The sequence below is a fragment of the Pteronotus mesoamericanus genome, unplaced genomic scaffold (assembly GCF_021234165.1).
Source record: "Pteronotus mesoamericanus isolate MK-2021 breed Mesoamerican mustached bat unplaced genomic scaffold, CSHL_Meso_final contig_68, whole genome shotgun sequence".
NCBI classification, from domain to species: domain Eukaryota; kingdom Metazoa; phylum Chordata; class Mammalia; order Chiroptera; family Mormoopidae; genus Pteronotus; species Pteronotus mesoamericanus.
In genome coordinates this window covers 3,520,001-3,539,305 of record NW_026555234.1, presented here as the reverse complement: position 1 = coordinate 3,539,305, position 19,305 = coordinate 3,520,001, and the positions used below count along the sequence as shown (strand labels likewise).

General features: G+C 57.5%; 1 protein-coding gene across 1 annotated transcript in view; it reads left to right on the top strand.

The window, feature by feature from the left end:
* The window catches only part of STK32B (serine/threonine kinase 32B), a 121,885-nt gene that overhangs the window by 81,268 nt on the left and 21,312 nt on the right, over positions 1-19,305 (top strand). The window contains exons 3-4 of the mRNA XM_054581831.1: positions 6,688-6,725; positions 16,363-16,452. Coding sequence (XP_054437806.1) covers positions 6,688-6,725; positions 16,363-16,452 — 128 coding nt within the window. The remainder of the gene's footprint in view (positions 1-6,687; positions 6,726-16,362; positions 16,453-19,305) is intronic.

The following is a 19,305-nucleotide window of genomic DNA, read 5'->3' as shown; positions in this document are numbered from 1 at the left end:
CCAGCATAACCACAAGTGACCCTATATGACAGAGGCCAGAGGGCCAGAGTCTCAGAGTCAGTGGTAGTTGTGACAACCGGCAAGAGGTTGGAGCAATGCCAGGAAGGGGCCACAAGCCAAAGGACGCGGGCGCCTCTAGACACTGACGGGCCAGAGACAGACTCCTCGCAGGAGTCTCCGGAGGAGCTCTGCCCTGGGGGCTCATTTCGGACGTTTGGCTTCCAGAACTGTGAGCGAACTGATCGGTGTTATTTTAGGCCACTGGGTTTGAGGTCGTTTGTTGCAATGGCTGCAGGAACCTAGCAGAGGGTGTATGAGGGTGTGTCCAGGCTGAGCCAAGAGGCTGGGGCGCAGGGAAGCAGGGTGAGGCCCTGGGGCCGGGGGAGGCACTGAGGCGCCACACACTGGGCGGCCTGAAACAGCACGCTTGTTCCCTTACAGTCCGGAAGTCTGAAATAAGACCTTGGCGTGTTTGGTTCCTCCTTGGGCCTCTGAGCGAGAATCGTCCCCTGCCCCTCTCCTGTCTTTGGGTGGCTCCAGGCAACGCGCGACATCCTGGGCTTGTCGATGCGTCACTCCGGTCTCTCCCTGTCTTCACGTCGCCCTCTGTGTCGATCCCTGTCTTTCCCTTCTTCTTATAAGGACACCAGACATTGCATTCAGGGCTCACCCTAGTCTAGCATGACCTCATCTTAACTGAGTTACCTCTGCAAGGACGCTGATTGCAGATACACCCCACGCCTGGGTACCGGGCAGAAACGACACTGCCGCTGCAGTAGCCCGGGAGGAGACTGCACCTGAGCTGTGTCCTAACCCTGCATCCAGGACTTAAAGGGGGAGGACACCCGCTAAGAGACAGGGACGGGGATGGCTGGGGTGCCAGAGAGCCCAAGGGGGCAGGCGCCAGGCTGACCGGACAATCAGGAAACACCCTAGGAGCTCTGGACTCTGGCCCGTGGACAGCGCTCTCTAAAGGCTCGTCCAGGAGGGGCCCAGGGCCTGTGACAGCTACGCCTCGTTCTAGATTTGTGTCCTGATGGCTCTTCTGTGCTGAAACGTCCCCTCCTTCCCTCTTGTTAGGTAAGTTCTGTGCTAGCGCTTGGTCGATGCCCTCAGTGGACAGACTGAAAGGTTGGTATGTCAGCGTCCCCTTTTCATGGCTGAGACTGTGTGAGACATGGGGTCCTGGAGTCTGGTCACCAGCGCTGCTGGTCCCAGAGGGACATTAAAAGGATTTATGTAAGAAGAGACAGGGTCACATTTAGGCTTTGCAAAGCCATGTGGGTCGTATTAAAAAATAAATGCAGCCCTGGCTGGTGAGGCTTAGTGGATTGGGTACCGGCCTGTGAACCAAAGGGTCGCTGGTTCGATTCCCAGTCAGGGCTCAGGCCTGGGTTGCCGGCCAGGTCCCCAGCAGGGGGCACTTGAGAGGCGACCCCACATTGATGTTTTTCTCCCTCTTTCTCCCCCCTTCCCCTCTGTCTAAAAATAAATAAATAAAATCTTTAAAAAATGTAATAAATGCAACCTAGTGTGAGAATGTTGTCATAAATGTATTCTGAAATACAGATAATGTAATTTTACTTATCAATCAAATATATATTATTAGCATGCTCCTCAAATTCCTAGTGCCTGGTGTAGATTCAGGGAACACTAACTCATTTTTTTCCTTCAGTTTTTTCCCAGTGAGAAAACACCGACCTAGAGACCAGACGCCATGAGCGTGGGTCTTGTCTGCTAATGTGCGACCTTTGACCCTCTGGCAACACTTCCTTCTTCATCAATAAAATAGGAGTAGCGATACCTGCCTCCAAGAGCTGTGTCAGAATAAGTAAGGTGACAAAGTGCTGGCGTAGTACCTGATAGAAGTCACCACACTACATGTTAAATTCCCGTGACCTGCTCAGGATTGTGCCTAGCATGTACTGAGCACTCAGTAAAGGCTACCTGTTAACATTCGGGCACCGTGTTGGGGGCTGCGGTCACCACAAGGTCCAGGCCTTCTCAGGAAGCTGGAGAGAGAGGGAAGAAGTCACATGTAACAAGAAGCAGTGACATGTACTTTCATAGTTGTTACCCAGGTTCCAGAGCAGTCCACGTCAATATGGTGAGAGATTCCAAAATGTGAGAACCATGTTCGTTAGCTTTCTGTCCCACATCCGCTCATTGGCGGATGGGCGCGAGGCGCCATCCAAGCTGCCTAAGACAGAGGTGAGTGGCCGGGGTCAATCGCCCCAGCTCACCCCAGTGAACGCCGCCCTCCGGCCACCCCGCCTCCCCACCCCGTGCCGTGCTGTTAGCTCAGATTCCGCACCGAAGTGCCTTGCCCCGCTCTGTCATTACTGAAAGGCAGGCCTCCCACGTTCCTGGCGCCATGCTGGGTGCTCCCATAAATCCTCACCAAAATCACACGGAGTCATCTGGGATTCCGCCAGGGCAGGAGACGGTCCCCAGAACCCCCCTGCGACCAGCAGCCTGAAGCTGGCTTTGGAATCAAATAAAGCCCCTGCTCCAAACGGGTCTCCCTCCAGCCCCCGGCCAGCACCCCAGCAGGGCCTTCCCCCGCCTCAGAGCCGGCCATCCTTACCCGGGCCCTGGTCCTGCCTGCGTGCCCTAAACGCCATTCCCCGGGAGCAGTGGGAGCTGCAGAAGCTCCTGGGTCAGGGGGCTGGCCTCCTCGACTTTGTGCTGGAACATGATAAAGCACAGTTCCCGTAATGGTTAGGATGTGGGTTTAGGTGCTTTAACAACGAGCAAAATAAAATGATAGAAACAAACAAGTCCTCACCCTGACACGCAGCATATGTAATATTATCCAGCTTACAGCTGAGGGAACCGAGGCTGCAGGCGGGCAGCGGGCGGCACCACAGGGCAGACAAAAGGCAGGCCCGGATTGGCCCCCGGCGGCGCCGCGCCTTGCCTTCCCTGCCTTCCCTGCCGCCTTCCCCGCTACCTCCACGCACGCCACAGCATGGTTCTTTCTCTGGTGATAAAATATCCACAGATTTCCATCTCACAGACGTGCCTCTCTGCCCAATAAATTATTTGTCCTTGCTGCACGAGACTGTCGGCACAGATCTCTCAGAAACCCCTGCAAAGGGATGCATACGGAAATGTCCCCCCACCCCCCCGCCCCGGCCCTGGCCTTCCCTGGCGGTTTGGATCAGAGCCATTTCTGTGCTGTTTTTAAAAATAGCTGAGCTGACATTTCATGCTTTGCTTTATTTGGGGGCTGCGGAATCATTCAAGAGCGAGAACCAGGTTTTATAGTAGCCTCAGACGCGTCCTTTCCATCAAAGTGTCACCGTGCCCAGCTCGGGAGTGATGGCCCTGTCCCCAGAGAACACCATCGCGGCCTCTCCCTCCTACGCCCCGCTTTGAGCGCCGTTTCAGAACACGCGAGCCCACGCGCGGCTGAATGACGCGCCGGACTGAGATACGATCGATGTGAAAAATGGGGCTGGAGGAAATGGCCCTGGAACCAGCCAGCCCGAAGGCTCTGATAAGGCGCTTCGCCACAGAACGGTGTTATTAAATCCCGGGGGCTCGGGCCCTCTGTCTCCCGCGGGTGGCTTCGCGGGAGTCAGCGGTGCATCTCCTGTGAAAGACATCTAACTCATTCTGCTCAAAGCTCAAGGGTCCACCCCAGCTCCTTGTAGCGAGCAGTGACAGTAACCCCGCCGTCGCTTGTCATTTATTTCGGCACTCCTCACGCCCCGGGAGCTGTCCCCAGCCTTTATTAAGTGGCATCTTCTTGGCGTCTCGCATGCTCCCAGCAACAATCACATAGGGGCTACTGTTGCCGTTCTCCGAGATCACGCAGTGTATCGGGTTTCTGTTGTTGCATAACGAATAACCAGGAGCTTAGCAGCTTAAAACAACTCACGTGCCTTTTCTCATAGTTTTCCTGGGTCAGGAGTCTGGACACAGCTTAGCTGGCCCCTTGGCCCAGGTGTCACACACCTGCACCCCTCCGGGCTGCGTTCCTGTCTGGACCTCCCCCAGGCCCCGACAGTTGTTGGCAGGATTCAGTCCCTGTGCTGCAGGACCCAGGTCCTAGAGGCACCTGCGGTTCTGCCACGTGGCCCACTCACACATGATCGCCGACGTCTTCAAAGCCAGCGAGGGGGGCCGCCTCACTCCCGTCTGTGAGACCGAGCCTTCGACAATGTCACTGTGGAATGGGGATGACGCTCGCCCCTTGGCCGTGCTCCCTCGGCCGGAAGCATGCCACGGTCAGATGTGTCCGCCTTGGCTTCTGTAGCCTCCTCGCCTGCAAAGGGAGGCCTTGCTCCCAGGGCGGCGCAGGCCTGAGCCGGCGGACCCGAAGGACTGTGTGCAGGGCCACGCGACGTCGGCCGCCTGCCTGACCCGCCCGGAGGGGGCCTTTGAGGAATGTTGGTGAAGGAAAGGAAGGGGCAGGAGTGAGGCAAGAAGGGAGGCAGATGGTCAAAGGGAGGGAGGGAAGAGGGGCCGGCAGAGAGCCCCGAGATGGGGCGTTTTCATCGTCATTGGCATTTTGGGTTCATGCAGGGACCGCCTTGGTGATCCCTGCATCCCAAACAGGGTCACCTCAGTCCTAGTAACACCTCACGGGATGTGCTGTAACGCTGGCTGCTGTGTTGTCATTTTTGACAAGCTTATTCTCTTTCTCACCGTTTCTTGGGCACCTTGCTGGGAGACAGCTGGGCAGGAGCCAGTGTTTGCCGGTCTGACCTACAGGCAGGCACCTGACTGAGCCTTCTACCTGTTTTAATTTTGTAAGTTCCCACGGTCACCCTCCCCAGGGGGACTCCATGAATAATCAGACTTCAGGTTCACCGCGGATGTTTGCGAACTTGGCTGTGGGTTCCATTTACTTAATGCCCGTCAACATTCATGGGCTCCCAAAGTGATGCTGACAACAAACATTTAAATATATAGGCCGGGTGTTTCTTTCGATCTGAAGCCATAAACGTAGCCTCGTGTTGTTACAAATAGCCGCCATGTGTTTGCGGATAGAATCGCTATTTGATAAACCAAGAGCAGTCGCTTTTTCTGTGGAAGGAAGCTGTCATTAGGCTGAGAAGATTTGACATTCACAGGCAGTGAGTGCGCGGGGCTTGCTTGTCTACATCGGTGGTTTGATATTGAAGCGTTGGGAGCGTGTGCATGTCAGTGATAAGGAATCGGGGTTGAGGATGTCAGCGGAGTGCCTCGAAGCCTTTTACATCATCCCCTGTTCCTCTCCCCCTGTGTCCCCTGTGTATCGACAAAGATTTCCCTCTGCCCCAAACTCCACCTGGGCCCCTCTGGGTCCCGCTGCAGCTGGGCCTGGACCGCGGCCTCTGCACCGGCCTCCGCAGCACCGCCCAGTCCTGGCCAGGACCTGCTCTGTGGCTCAGAATCCCGCACCCTCCGTACACGCCCACCCAGGCTCCTCACCCCGGGCGACCTCTGACACCTCGCCGCCCTCAGCAGACGCCCTGGGGGGTCGCCTGAGCCAGCACCCCCCTCACCCCGACGTTTCCTCTCAGTTGTTTTCCATCCCCCAACCCCCACGTGCTCCAGGGCTATGAGTCCGGGCTTGTGCGTGTCATGTGTGGAATTGAAACTGTTCTACACGGACGCATCTTCGCCCCATTTCAACGGTCCTGGGTCCAGTCTGTTTTTCTGCGCTAATTGCCGCCCGGCTTTGGTTTTTCTTTGACAGCGTCTGCTAGGGACGGGGTGCAGAGGTGAAGAGGCGAGCCCCCCCGCAACAAGCACAACCTGGAGAGGGCAGGCCCTGCCGTTGCTGCGGCGATGCACAGCGGGGCTCGGGGCTCCCGCCCCGACGTGCCGCCTGCGGTTCACTGTCTTACCCTGTTAGGGCCACGTTAGTCTCTGTTGTATGTTCCTTTTCGTTTCTGCTCCGTGCACCTGTGTAGTGGTGGTTTTGTTTTATTTTTACAACCCTGTAAAGGTGCGAAAGCCCTTCTCATTCGCAGACCACAGAAACACTGGCTGAGGGCGGGGCGCGGCCCGTCTGGACTTGGACACGTCACGGACCCTCCTGGAGCCTCGGTTCCCGTGCCCACAGAAAGGAGGCAGCGATGCCTGCAGGCTGTGTCCCCGCAAGGGGGGAGGGTTAAACAGCATCTAGAGAAGGGGACGCGTCCGCGCCTGCTGGCAGAGACCATGTGCTCAGTGCGGCCGTCACTCCGGGGAGATGGGAGGCCAGGAATTGTTAAGAATATTCCGAAAAAAGCCCTGGCTGGTGTGGCCCAGTGGATCAAGCATCGGCCTGTGAACCAAAGGGCTGCCGGTTCGATTCCCAGTCAGAGCACATGCCTGTTTTGTGGGCCAGGTCCCCAGTAGGGGGTGCTTGAGGGACAACCACACATGGATGTTTTTCTCCCTCTCTCCCTCCCTCCGTACCCCCTCTCTAAAAAAAAAATTAATGATAATAGAATCTTTAAAAAAATATTATGCCTAAAAAAAAAATTTTCACACAGTCTCCTCACAATCCCAGGAAACAGAAGGAGGCAAGAACACAGGCGCTCCGTGGTCGCAGTCATTCCCCCGGCTCCGTCCGCGGCCTCGCGCCCGGGGAGACAGGCAGGCTCGCCGGGTGCCGTCAGACGTCTGTCCCCGAGCGTTGCCTTGTGGTGGGCTTGTCAGTGGCTCCAGGAATCGTGTTTATAGCTTCTTTCTTTTCTGTTACAGAGACATCAAGCCAGACAACATCCTCCTGGACGAGCACGGTACGCCCGCCGGGTGCCGCGTGGGGAGGGCGGTGGGGGGCGCCCCGGTGAGTCGCCCTGAGGGTTGCGTAGGAAACCACTTTGGGGTTTCACTGCTGGTGAACATCGGGGTGAATTTCTGGTCCGTGTCTCGCCAAGGTGAGTGTATCCGCAGGTTTCACGTCTGCAGACGCGGCTGTGGGCGTCCTGGTGTGCAGACGGCCGGCCAGACCCGTGGCAGCGCTGTCTGGGCAGCCGGGGTCCGGAGGGCGGGCCCTGGGCCGGGTCCTCAGGGGCCTGCCCCGATGACAGGGGGACTTTTGGACAAAGGCCTCTCAGGCCCTGGGCAAATGTCCAGAGGCAAAGTTAAGTCAGGAAGAGAAGATCACAGGAATAATTCGGCCGTTTCCTCTCTGAGGATAGACACTCAAGAGGGCCTGTGGGGTAACTGGGCGTTTCCGGTGCTGGAGTTCCCGCCCTGTCCCCTCCGCCCAGTCACGGCGCGTCACACCCAGCCTCCTCTGCACTACCTCGTTCTCGACCTCCAGGCCTCCGTCCATCCCTCCCCCTCCCTTTCTACCCGTGTCCTCAGCCTCTGACCTCAGGCCTTTCTCACTTTCCTCCCAGAGCCCTCCACTCTGAGCTCCCCGTCCTCTGCCACCTCCCATGTGGCTTGCACAGGGTCCCAACCTGCCTTCTGCAGGATCCCCCGCCCGCACCCCTGAGGGCCTCTGGACCCGCCCCTCCTCCCTCTTCTCCAAGCTCCTGTTTCATCAAGTGTCTCTGCTGGGCGCCGGGACGGGGCACTGACCACACTACTTCTTACTAAGGACTGAATGGCTTACTGCTCAGGGAGTTCTCAGACACACAGGTCCTCCCTCCCCTGCTCTGGGACCAGAGACGCCCATCAGCTTTTCCATTTTTCCTTAGCCGTCTTTGCCTTCCTTTCTCCAGCTTCACTGAGTTATGATTGGGAATTAAAAACTGTATCTGTTTAGGTGGTACAACCTGACTTTTTGAAGGTGTGCAACGTGATACGTATATGTTGTGAAATGATCACTGCAGTCAAGCTAATGAACATGCCCATCACCTCACATAGTTACCTTTGTTTGTACGGTGTGTGGTGAGAACATTTAAGGTTTAGCCCCTTCGCAAATTTCAACTAGACAAACCAGTATGATTAGCTACAGTTTTGTTAATTGTATCACAAAACAGCTTGCAAAACTTATAGCTGTGCGTTGCTCTTTCAGGAGTTTGATCACCAGTCCCATTAAGTGTTTTCTCAGAGAGCAGGCCGGTTGGCTGTGTTTACAATAAAATATAAACATAATTAAATAAACACGTGAATAATGTATTCAGAATGTTCCGGATCGGCTGCTCACACAGACGCCGCGGCTCTCACAGACGCTTCTCCGCGCCCCCAGTTCCGCGTGGCTCCCCGAGCCCCGGGGCTGCGCTTCGTCTCCCCCAGGGCACTGCAATCTGCTCGGAGATTTGGGGTCTCTTGGCTGAGCCGCGAGAGCAGGAAGAGGCCAACCTCGGGGGAGAGGGAGTCGAAGGGAGATGGCGTCACAGGACGGGGCCGGGAGGAGGAGAGCCGGGGTGCCCTGGGGCCGAGGGCAAAGCGCCGCAGGGAATGGACTTGAACTCTGGCGGAAGGCCAAGGGTTGCCCTCACTTTCTGTTGGGGCCACGGGGCTGGGTGAGGGGTAGCCCTGTGGCTTTGATGGCATGAACGAGAAGCGTCACGCCAGCTCCCAGGTCTGTGGGGTTAAGCTCCGAAGATGGCGGCCAGGTGGGGCCGGCCAGGCAGCCCTGGGGGGTGGCTGTGCTCAGTGGCCATCTGAGGGTGGCCTGGCTGCCGCCTGGGGCACCGGCCCCGGCTGCTTCACTGGAGGACTCCGCCCTGCTCCGCGTGGCCCCCCTCTTGCAGGACACTGCCACGTGGCCCTGCGTGGCCACAGCAGAAGCCGGAGCAGGGAAAGCCGCCCCCTGAGTCATGTTGCTGCCGTCCCCATGGGCAAAGCAAGTCCCGGGACCTGTCCTAGAGTCGGAGGGAGGACACTGCGTGTTACGGGGCCGCGGGGCGACCCGGAGGGGGAGGGGCGTGGCCCTCCGAGCTGTCGTCTGGGAGAGGCCGGCGGAAACGGAAGGGCCGCTGGCCCGACGGGTACAGTAGGCACAGTAGGTACAGTGGCCGCTCTTCCTCCTGTGGGGGCTCACTTCCCAAATGTGGGTGAAGGGACGGCAGGCAGACGGGAGGGCAGCGTTCGCACGTTGCCCTGGGGGTCACCGAGGGCCCTTGTTCAGTGTTCACGTGCAGCTTTGTCTTCTTCCGTATCCAGGAAGGTGTCCCTTCATTCCTGGGGGCATTGGGCCAGGTGACCAGAGGACACAGAGCCCCTGCTGTCAGGGACTTCATGGTCCAGGGTGGCGGTTGTCAGCCACGGCTGTACGTGACCCAAGAACTGTAAAATGGATCAAAGCTCCACCCACAGAGGCCCGGGCTGGGCGGTGGTGTTTTTGAATTCCCCGGTGTCTCTGAGGTGGAGCTGGGACTGAGGGAGTGACAGAAGAATACGGAGGCCCTTCTGACCCAGCAGGGTCCGCACTGGGACCGGCGGGGCTGGGCTGAGCAGCAACAGAAAGTCAGCAAGGCTGGGGGAGGAGGGTGGAGGGCTTCCTGGAGGAAGGGGCATCCATGTTGGATCCTGCAGCGTGAGAGGGGTCAACAGAGCGTTTGGGAGCCTGGCATTCCAGAGGGCCAGTGAGAGAGCCCCACCCTCAGGAGGCCATGAAGCCCCCGCACCCCGCCGCCACCTTCCTGACTTTTTCCACAGCTGGGCGCTGTGACGTGTAGAACTCTATTTTCTGTGATTCTGTGATTCTTGACTGATTCACGCTTCGGGCCTCTGTCCCCTGCCGTAGTGATCGCAGGGCCAGGTGCCAGGCCCTCAAGACAGCCCTGTGCCCCAGAGCCCTGAGAGTCTTCCGGCCAGCCGGCCGGCGCCTGCGTACCCTGCCTCGCCGTCCGCCCCAGAAACCACCAGAGAGCCTCCTGCCCACAGTTCCCCTCCCTCTGCCTCGTGATGACCCCCAGGTTTCCCCGCCAACAGCTGGCGCGCCCCTCCTCCTGGGGACAGTGAGGAACAAGCTATCTTTTCTATGGCAGATGTCTTCCAATCTGTTGACCTCACCCTACTTCCAGTTTCTATTAATAGACCATGTTTAGAGCTCTCATTCATTGGGCCCACTTCAGAGAACCGCCTCCCCATCTGTCGCCGTCTTATTGGTTGATAAATGTGAAGAGTGCTCCCCAAAACGGCGGTGGCACCCTGGTGAAAACACGGGTAGCCCATCGCCACCGTGCCAGGAGCGGGAGGCTCCAGGAAGTGCCAAATCGGGCCGCTCTTGTTCCGAACCCTCGGCCGCAGGGGTTGGAGCCGCTGAGAAGGGGGGCGGGGGGAGGCCGCCCCGGCCAGTGAGGGGCGGAGGTGTTTCTGCTGAGTCTGAGGAGCCGACTGTGGAGGGTCATTATCCCTGGTGGGACTCCAAGAGTTTAAGGACGAAGTGTAGGGATGCCATTTAAAGCTCTTCTGGGTTTGGCCTTGTGTGCATGGGGGCGGGGGGTGGCACGAGACTCTGTTGAGAAGGCCGCCGGGCAGGACGCGTCCACCGTAGCTCAGGGTCGCGGGGGAGCCCAGGAGTCCTGAAGGCCCGGCGCAGGCGGCCCGGCGCCCTTCCGGGGCTTCCTGAGGGAAGAGACGGTGAGGCAGGGCAAGCAGGCGCCGGCCTGGCCAGCCGCACGGCTTCAGGGGCTCCGGGGCCCAGGGGCTGCCCTGGTTGCCTGGCCCCTGGCTCTGGGGTGACCTGAGGGCCCCCACCAACAGCCCCTGCCCTAGACCCCGAAGGCAGCTGTCGCCAAGTGCCATAAACCCGGGGGCTCCAGCAGCAGGACCTCCTCCTCACAGAGCAGGAGGCTGAAGGTCTGAGGTCGCGGAGCCAGGCAGCCCCTGGCCTGTGGCCGCGGGAGTCCAGCCTCGCACACGTTCTCCTCGCGTGTGTCTGTGCCCACACGTCCCCTTTCTGGGTCGACGCCAGTTGTACTGACTGAGGGGCCCGCCACACCTCAGTGGGACGTCACCTTAACTAGTTTAATCGGCAGCAATGCCGTGTCCAGATAAGGTCCCCTTCTGCGGTGCTGGGACTGGAGGCTGGACTTCGGTCTACAAGCTGGGGCAAGAGGCACAAGTCCCCCCATCACAGCCCTGTCTTCCCCATGTGAGGTCCTAACGAATAAAAAATAGGGCAACGCAGTGGCAGACAGATGCCATAGTGTCCCCTTCATTGCTGATAAAAGCTTGAATGTGTGTGAGTCCAAAAGGCTCCGGAGAGGAGGCCCCCCCCCTCAGCGGGTGAGGCGCTGCCAAGGTGGGACGGAGGGCTGGAGCGCGGGGGGTTGCCCTGGGCCCGCCCACCGGCTCGGGCAGAGCCGGGCTGAGCAAGGCCGGCGTCATCCCAAACAGACCCTGCCCGTAGTCGGCCCGCCTCCCCGGGGCAGCGAAGAGAGGAAGGGTGGACAGGGGTTAAAAATGTACTGAAGTCAAACCCTTCCTTGCCACACCTTAAGCTTCTGTGTTTTTGCAAACAAGGGTCCAAATCCCAGCTTTGCCTTAGAATCATCACTGATGGCTCCCTGTGCCCAGAGCGGCGTTTGATGCCGGGCTGGAGCCACGGATGGCCAGGCCCTGGCCTCACGGTGCACGTTTGTGTGGAGGGGAGCCTCACCGCCTAGAATGAGTTGGGGAAGGTGACAGGGACCCCGCGGGGGACGGAGCCGCCTTGCCGTCCCACTTCTGGGGCTGGAGGCAGCTCCGTCACTGGGCAGCGGCTTGTCCTTAGTCAGTTCATCTTGTTTGTTTGGACCTGAGTGTCCTCAAGAGAAAGCGACTTAATGAAGTCGGACCTTGGGGTCAAGCCTCCTCGGGGCTTGAATTCTGGGTATGGGACACTGGACTAAACAGTCACTTCCTCGGCCTCTTTCACTGTGAGGAAAGAGACGAGACAGTGATAACAGAAGCCCTGCCCAGCAAAGACCCCCATCCGTCGAGCCTGCTCATCCCTGGCTGTGTCCCCCAAAAATAGCCTCTGCTTTCTTGCCACCTCCCAAACCTCCTGGCTGCATCTCATCCGCAGAATCTAAATCTCCCAGAGCCCGAGTTGCAAGAGAGTCAGGAAATGTGGTTCCCCTCTTTCCTGGCCCTTGCGATACAGGAAGTAGGAAAGAATGGATTAGAAAGGATGCTGAGTGTTAAAAAATAGTCTCTGGCACGGTGCCTTGCAAGAGTCCTTGCAGAGAGGGGATCGTGCTTATAGAAATTCTCTACAAATGTTAGTCATTGTGATTAATACGATGGCGTAAAATTTCATGCCCAGCGCGGGGTGCGGGGGAAGTGCGTGGGTCAGGCGGCCGTGGCCGTGCTGCTGTAACTAATTAACCCAGAAGCCTAAGTCAGGGACGTAGAGAAAGGAGAATCGATGAGCTCTCTCTCAGATGCCTTGGACGAGGTGATTTCCACGTAACATCGAATCAAATAGGGCACAGATGCCGGGCAGGCTCTGTGAAATTACGGTGTTGAAGCTGGTTGAGGGCACAGGAGGACGGAGCCCCCCAAATCTCAGCAGAGTTGCTCAGGGAGCCCCAGGGCGTTGGTTTCTTCCACCGGGGCATCCCCCGCTGTTCCCCTCTGCACAGGGGAGCCCGGAGCACACAGATGACGTGGAAGGCCCTGCTTTCCTACCCGTGGACCAAGGTGTGGGAGGAGGCGAAGTCAAACGGAACGGAGGAAATCAGGGTCAGCTGGCCCCTCGCCGGGCAGGGGCGTGCCTCGAGGCAGGCCGCCCCGCTGCCGTCGGCCGGGGGAGGCTGGGCAAGCTTGTGCCGGGGGGCTCGGTGTGATTTCTCTTGCCTTTTGCTGCTGCCCTGCAGTAAGCTCTCTGTGATCCCCGTGAGGACAAGTGGGTGGGGGTTGGGGGGAGTGCCCGCATGGGGTCCTGAGTGGAAGACGGGCAGCTTGCGTTACATCATACAACGTCCGTCCCGGAAGTGCGGTCACCATTAGTGGGGACGGGGGCGGGGGGAGCTGAGGTGGCTGGTCCTGTAGCCCTGATTTCATCTCTCTAGGGGTTCCAGATCTTCCTTTCCATCAGCACCACTCTGACCTCTGGCTTAGGCCTGACATGGACCCTGTAGACCAGCCAGGGTGGGGGCCGGTGTTCCCAGGAGACTCTGCCCCCTGTGAGAAGAGCATTCCAGGGCGTCAGAGGCGTGGAGGGAAGACGGACGGCCACACGTCCGGAGGAAGGAGAGGAGCGTGCGGAGCACAGGATGCGTCGGCAGGGCCGGGAGTGTGATTAGCGATGAGTGACATTCGTTAAAACTCCTACTATTGGGTCTCACACAATACCCCGGGCTCCTTCTCTCTCTGAGTTTTGAATGTTTTCAATTTTTGCAAAACGAGTAGCCTAAAATCTCGTTCGTATTGGCCTGTTTTGTAGTCGGTCTCTGTTCTCCCAGAAGGAACTCACAGGACGCCTGGTAAAGGCTCGTTTCCACTTCCCCACGTGTTACTCAACCGTTAAAGAAACTCTCGGGGAAGTGGCCGCTCCTCCCGGTGCCCGAGAGAGAAGAAGCGTAATTCTGCCGTCTGTCACACCTGCCGTGCGTGTGACTGTGGGCGGCACCAGCCAGCGGTCTGCCTCAGAGGTGCCCCAGTGCCCCAGCCCCCAGGCCAGGAGGAAGCAGGGCAGGGCTGTCTCCTCTAGGGGACCGAGTGCGGCAGAGAGAGCGCCCTGCCCCAGGGAGGGGGACCTGGAGACAAAGCGCAGCTTCTCCACACGTCAGCCGTGTGACCCTGAGGAGGTCGCTGGTCTCTGGAAGCTCAGGCCCCTGTTCTGTACAGCGAGGGCACCATACCCTCTTAACAACATTGCTTCAAGGACCCGCCTGAGATGTGACGCCCACGTGGGACCAGTCACGCAGCCCAAAGTCACAGAGACTCAGCCTAGACGGGGCGCATCCCCCTCCCTCAGCATCAGCCCCCTGCGCAGGCCCTGGCCCTGCAACCCAGTCTCGGCAGCGAACGTGATGCTCCGAAGGGAGCCGGAGCACGTTTCTCCTCCTTTTCCTTGGCGTAAATGGCACTGTCCTCCACACGGCCCTTCCCGTCACTCTCTGAGCCCCTGGCTGGTCCCGTATGGCCGCCACCCTCCTCCCCAGCGGCCCAGTGGCTTGCTGCCTCTCTTCTTCCTGTCTTCGCTGAAATGTCACATTCTCTGCCCCTCACCACCCTGTTTAATGCTTAAAACTACCCTGCAAGGTACTTATTAATATAAGCTCTACTCCTCGGGCTGGGAATCAGAGGGTGACAGAGTGAACTGCTCTGTCCAGCTCTCAGAGTGGGTGGCTGTATCCATGGGGACACCAGCGGTGTGTGGCAGGGAACAAAGGCCCTGCCTGAGCTGTCCTGGGCAGAAAAGGCTGCTTTTCAGCCAGCAGAGCCGCAGACCAGTGGAGGCAGCTCCGGGCGGGGCTCGGTCGGGCTCTGGCCCCAGGTCTCGCCGCCCTTGCGGCTCTGGCTTCCCCGCGGCCGGGCTTCGCCTCTGGGCCGCCTTCCTCTGTGGCAGCGCAAGGCCTCTCCAGTCCTGGGGGTCCTGTCACGTTGGACAAAGACAGGATATCGCTTTAAGTAGCTCCTGAAAAAAAGAAGGTGCTTCGTTTCCTGAAATCCCTGGAAAACCCCCTCCCTGGTTCTCGCCTGCCCCCACTGGGTCACACAGCTTGTCACAATAAACCAGAGACCGAAACCAAGGCCGCCTGGCTTAGGGTCTGTGCGCCCAGCCCGCACCCCACACAGCCTCGCTGCTGGCGGGGCTGCGGGTGGAGGGAACAGCAGGGCCGGTCATCCCAGCCCCGGGGGGCTGCAGCAGCCTGGAGACCTGCTGGGGACTCGGCCTGGGTGGGACACGGTGCGTCTGGCCAGAAGGGGCTCCCAGCAGAGCCCTGGCCAGGTGACTCAAGCGTCAGCCCCACGTGCCTGGATGGCCTGCCGGTCATCCCTGAGCACAAGCCTCACGGCTCCGTCACACCCAGGGCCCCGGATGCAGTGCCTGGCACCGTGGCCCCTCACGCGTCTGTGCTGGCAGCTGAGCTGACACCTGGGATTTGGCCGTGGACCCGCTGGCGCTTTTTCTGGCCACCGTGGCTGATAGCATCAGACACGCCTCTCCTGGGGGCCTCTCAACAGGACTCACTGCTTGGAGGTGCCCTCCCAGTCCCCCCGAAGCCAGCTTTGTGCATGGCATCCACCTGTGTATGGGAGTCCCACCATCCCAAACGCATCTCAGATACGAGCATCCAACCAGCCGTGTTCAGAGGGTGTGATCGCAAATAGGAAGCAATGTGAGCGCATTTATCTCCAGGGTTCGAGGGTCTCCGAGCGGGGCGTTTTATGCTCCAGATTCCAGGGAGAGCGAGGACCGCCCCTTCAGGATTTCTCCCCTCCCTCTCCTTCCCTCCTTCTCTGCTCCCCTTTCCCCGCATCTCCTTGTCTCCAGCCCTCTTCCCTTCCCTCCCCCTTCCCTTGCAGGTGTCCGGAGCACCTATTGGTGGGAGCACCCAGCCTAGTCCTGTCCCATTAGGCTGGACGGGAGAGGGTCTCAGCCCCCAGTCCCCTCCCCGCTAAGTTGGTCAGGTGTAGCCCTGAGGCTGCCACAGACCGCAGCAGAGACGCCGGGGACAGGACTGGGCATGAGACTCTTTTCTGTGCCCTGGCCCAGCCATGGTCACGCACGGTTTCCCTGACCCGGAGCCTGGATGGACCTGTCTTACCTATCAGTCGCTTTCCCTCTCTGGGTCAGCACCTCTACACTTTTAAGCCACAATGGCTCTCATCATGACCTCAGTATAAATAGGTTTATTTATGTATAGGTAGTATGCATGAGCCACCAAAAACATTGTACTGTAAAACTTGCACATACAATAGACATAGGTATAAACATTCAAGTTCTACTCTTAGCAAGTTCCAGTTATGCAGCAGGGTCCTCAGCTATAGTCTCCGTGTTCTCCCTTAGACCCTCGGGCCTTATCTGCCTTGCAGCTGAGAGTTCGGGCCCTTCACCAGCCTCTCCCTCTGTCCCCGCCCCCAGCCCCCGGCAACCTCTTTCTACTCTCTGTTTCTATGAGTTCGACTTTTTCAGACCCCACATGTAAGTGCTAGCCCGCAGTATGCGTTTGTCTTTCTGTCTGACGTGCTGCACTTAGCATAACGTCCTCAAGGTTCGCCCACATTGTCACAAAAGGCAGATGCCCTTTCTTGTGGCTGAACGATACTTCGCTGTGTGGACACACCACATTCTTTATCCATTTGTCTGTTGACAGACACTTAGGTTGTTAGGTTGTTTCCGTATCTTGGCTACTGTGAATAATGCTGCAAAAAAAGAAAGACATTTTCAAAGTATCAGATGAAGTGCAAATGGAAGTGGACGCTCTCATAGGGTCTCCCTGCACTGCACCTTGCAGACAACAGCTTCACGTCACACGGGAACAGCCCCGCCACCTGCAGCTCTTGCTAACCGGGGCCTCTGTTTCTCTGTCTCAGGGCATGTCCACATCACAGACTTCAACATCGCGACTGTCGTGAAAGGACCTGAAAAGGCTTCTTCCATGGCCGGGACCAAGCCCTACATGGGTGAGTGTTCCTACAGGGCCCTTCGGGGTGTGCGCTGCCCGGGGCTGAGGCCTCCGTGTATGTCCCCTGCTTCACCCACTTTCCATCACCGCCGTCCCCACTGTGCGCTGTGCCCCCCAACACCTTCGGGCTTTCCCCAAGCTGTCTTCCTGTCAGAAACACCCTCTCCTCTTATCTTCTTAGGACTCCTACCCGGTCAGCAGGCTGGGCTCAGGCTTAGGGAAAAGCAAACAAATGAACACACCCTTCTTTCCTTTTTGATCAAAGTCCAGTACTGTTGCCAGAATATAACTTTCATGTTGGTCACTTAGGTCTATATGCTTAGGTGTGCAATGTGTAGTTTTGGGTTGGTTTTTCTTCTTGACTTTTGACAGAAGTGTTCTTTGTAGTCAACATTCTGTCTCCTTTCGTTTTCTCTAAGGACACCCATTATCTGCATGTTGGGTCTTCTTTGCCAGCCTTCAATATTTGTCATTTTAAAATTCTTTTTATCTCCTCCCTCATTTGTTTACATTCTCCTCATTTTTCTTCTTTCCTTTAAAGCTTTCTCTGTTGTCTTTATTTACTTTCTGTGCTTTCTAGTGAAGTAATTATCACTGAAGTGATTTCCCTTTATTTCTAATATTTTTCCTGAGTTCTTGTGCCTGATTTCTGAGTTTTTAAATTCTAATTTATGTTGTTCTTTTATGTCTTGTATAATTTTACTAATATCTTTATTAGTTCTTAATTCTTGAAGTCTATATTAATTCCTGATTGCTGAGTAACAAACCATGACAAAACTTAACAGCTCAGGCCCTGATCAGTGTGACTCAGCTGGCTGGGCATCATCCCACAAAGCAAAAGGCCGCCTGTTTGATTGTGTTGAGGGTTTGGCTCCTGGTTGGGGCATATATGAGAGGCAACTGACTCATGTTTCTGTCTTGCATTGACGTTTCTAGCCCTCTCTTTCTCCCTCCTTTCCCCTCTCTCTAAAAATGAATAAATAAAATCTTTAAAAATAAACTTAGTAGCTTAGAACAATAGCAGTGTATTACTTCTCACAATTCTGCCATGTGGTTGGATGGTTCTGCTGGTTCTGTTTTTGGCGGGGCTCACTCATTCAGCCAGGGGGTCCATGGGGGGCGGGGCTCAGCAAGCACAGCTGAGATGAACAGGCCTCTCTCTCTCTCTCTCTGTGGCCTTCTGTCATCGAGGGGATGAGGGTGGGCTTGCGTGCATGGTGGCAGTAGTCTGAAGAAGGGGAACCCAATTCCCACATGCTTATCAAGTCTCTGCTTGTCTCACATTTCCCGATGTCCAGTTGGCCAGAGCAAGTCATGTGACCAAGACCAGGGACCCTGCGGGAGGGACTGCACAGGCCTGTCTACTGCGTGGCCTGATTCATTGATTCATTGGGGAACCAGTAATGAACCACTTCACCACACTGTCATTTAACTCTTTGAAATAGTTGGTTTCCGTTTTGGTCTTTTTTTTATTAGTACATCATTCTGGTGTTTTCATTGTAACGTGTTACTCTGCTCTTGGTTCTCCTCTGTCTCATAACAAAGTTGCATGGGTTTTGACTTGGCTATTCTCTGTTGCTCTTTTTCCTGTGAGACTGTTTTTCCCGAACTTTCAGGAGACAGTGGGCCTTAGGGCAGCTTTTCTAACTCAAGGACCAACCCCGTCTGTGGTGTTTGTGATGTCAGAACCCAAGGCAGAACCCACTAGCTGGGACTTCCCGGCCCGGCTCCCTTGCCCACTTCGATCTGGACCTGCTTGCCCTTCTTGGGTCTGTAGGCCCCTGTCTGCTCGGTTACGATTCCGCCCCGACGGTGTCTCCAGGGCTCTGTGCGGGCAGGGAGCTCTGGCCGCACCGACGAGCGGGGTTTGTGTCCCGGCTGCCCCACTGGTGCAGGACGCGCCAAGGCCCCTTCCCTTGCCTGGGGCCGGGCTGGCCAGGGCCCTCTGGTGTGCCGGCCAGCTGTGCTCCCCCGTGGCCGGGAGCATTTGGATTCTCTGTTCTCTGGTTCGCCGCACGCTGCCTCGCTTCTCCCTGGTTCCCTTCTGCACAGGAGTCACCGTGCAGGGCTTGTCCCCGTTGCCAGTTCATTCCTGCCCACCTACCTTTTGGGGTTTGTGAGGGCGACTTCGTTCTGCCGTGCATGTCGCCCATGATCCTTGGTGTGGCTGTTTGTCTGCTCTGTCGGTCTTTCATGGGGATGTGCCGGGGTTCGAACACTATGTCGTCACCGCCCCTGAATTCAGCGCCGAGTCATTCATCGTTAACTTACTAAATACGCCCAGCAAATGAAGTTTGGCAATAAGCGTTGGTAAAAATAGGACTTTTTAGCATTTACGGTGCCGGGCAGGCACTGCGTGAAGTGCTTGCCATCCGTGACCGTACGTTGCCCTCACAACCGTGAAGCAGGCACGATCGTTTATTCCCACCTCAGGGTTGAGAAGATGGCTGAGAGAAGCTGCGTGACTTGCGCAGGGTGACGTCGGCAGGGATATGCAGACCCAGGTCCGTGTGAACACCAGAGGTACACCCCCGAGGGGGTCCTCTCACTTCGCACGGTCCCCTTGGGAGCCCAGTCAGGCTTTAGCTGACGGTCTTTCTGGAGTCCCTTTCCGGAAGGATCCAGAGCTGGGGCAGGTCCGCCCAGAGAGGCCACGGACTTCAGGTTCAAGAGAGATGAGAAGGGCAGGGGGATGGGACAGTGGACGTGTCAAGCTGCCTCCCAGGCGTCTGGGCCACGCAGCGGGGCGGGCTGTGGCGGTGTCCTCTGTCTGGGAACAGTGAGGTGGTGGAGTGACGAGCTGGAACCTGCGGCATCGCGGGAACCTCACGACAGTCGGTCTCTCCAGCCT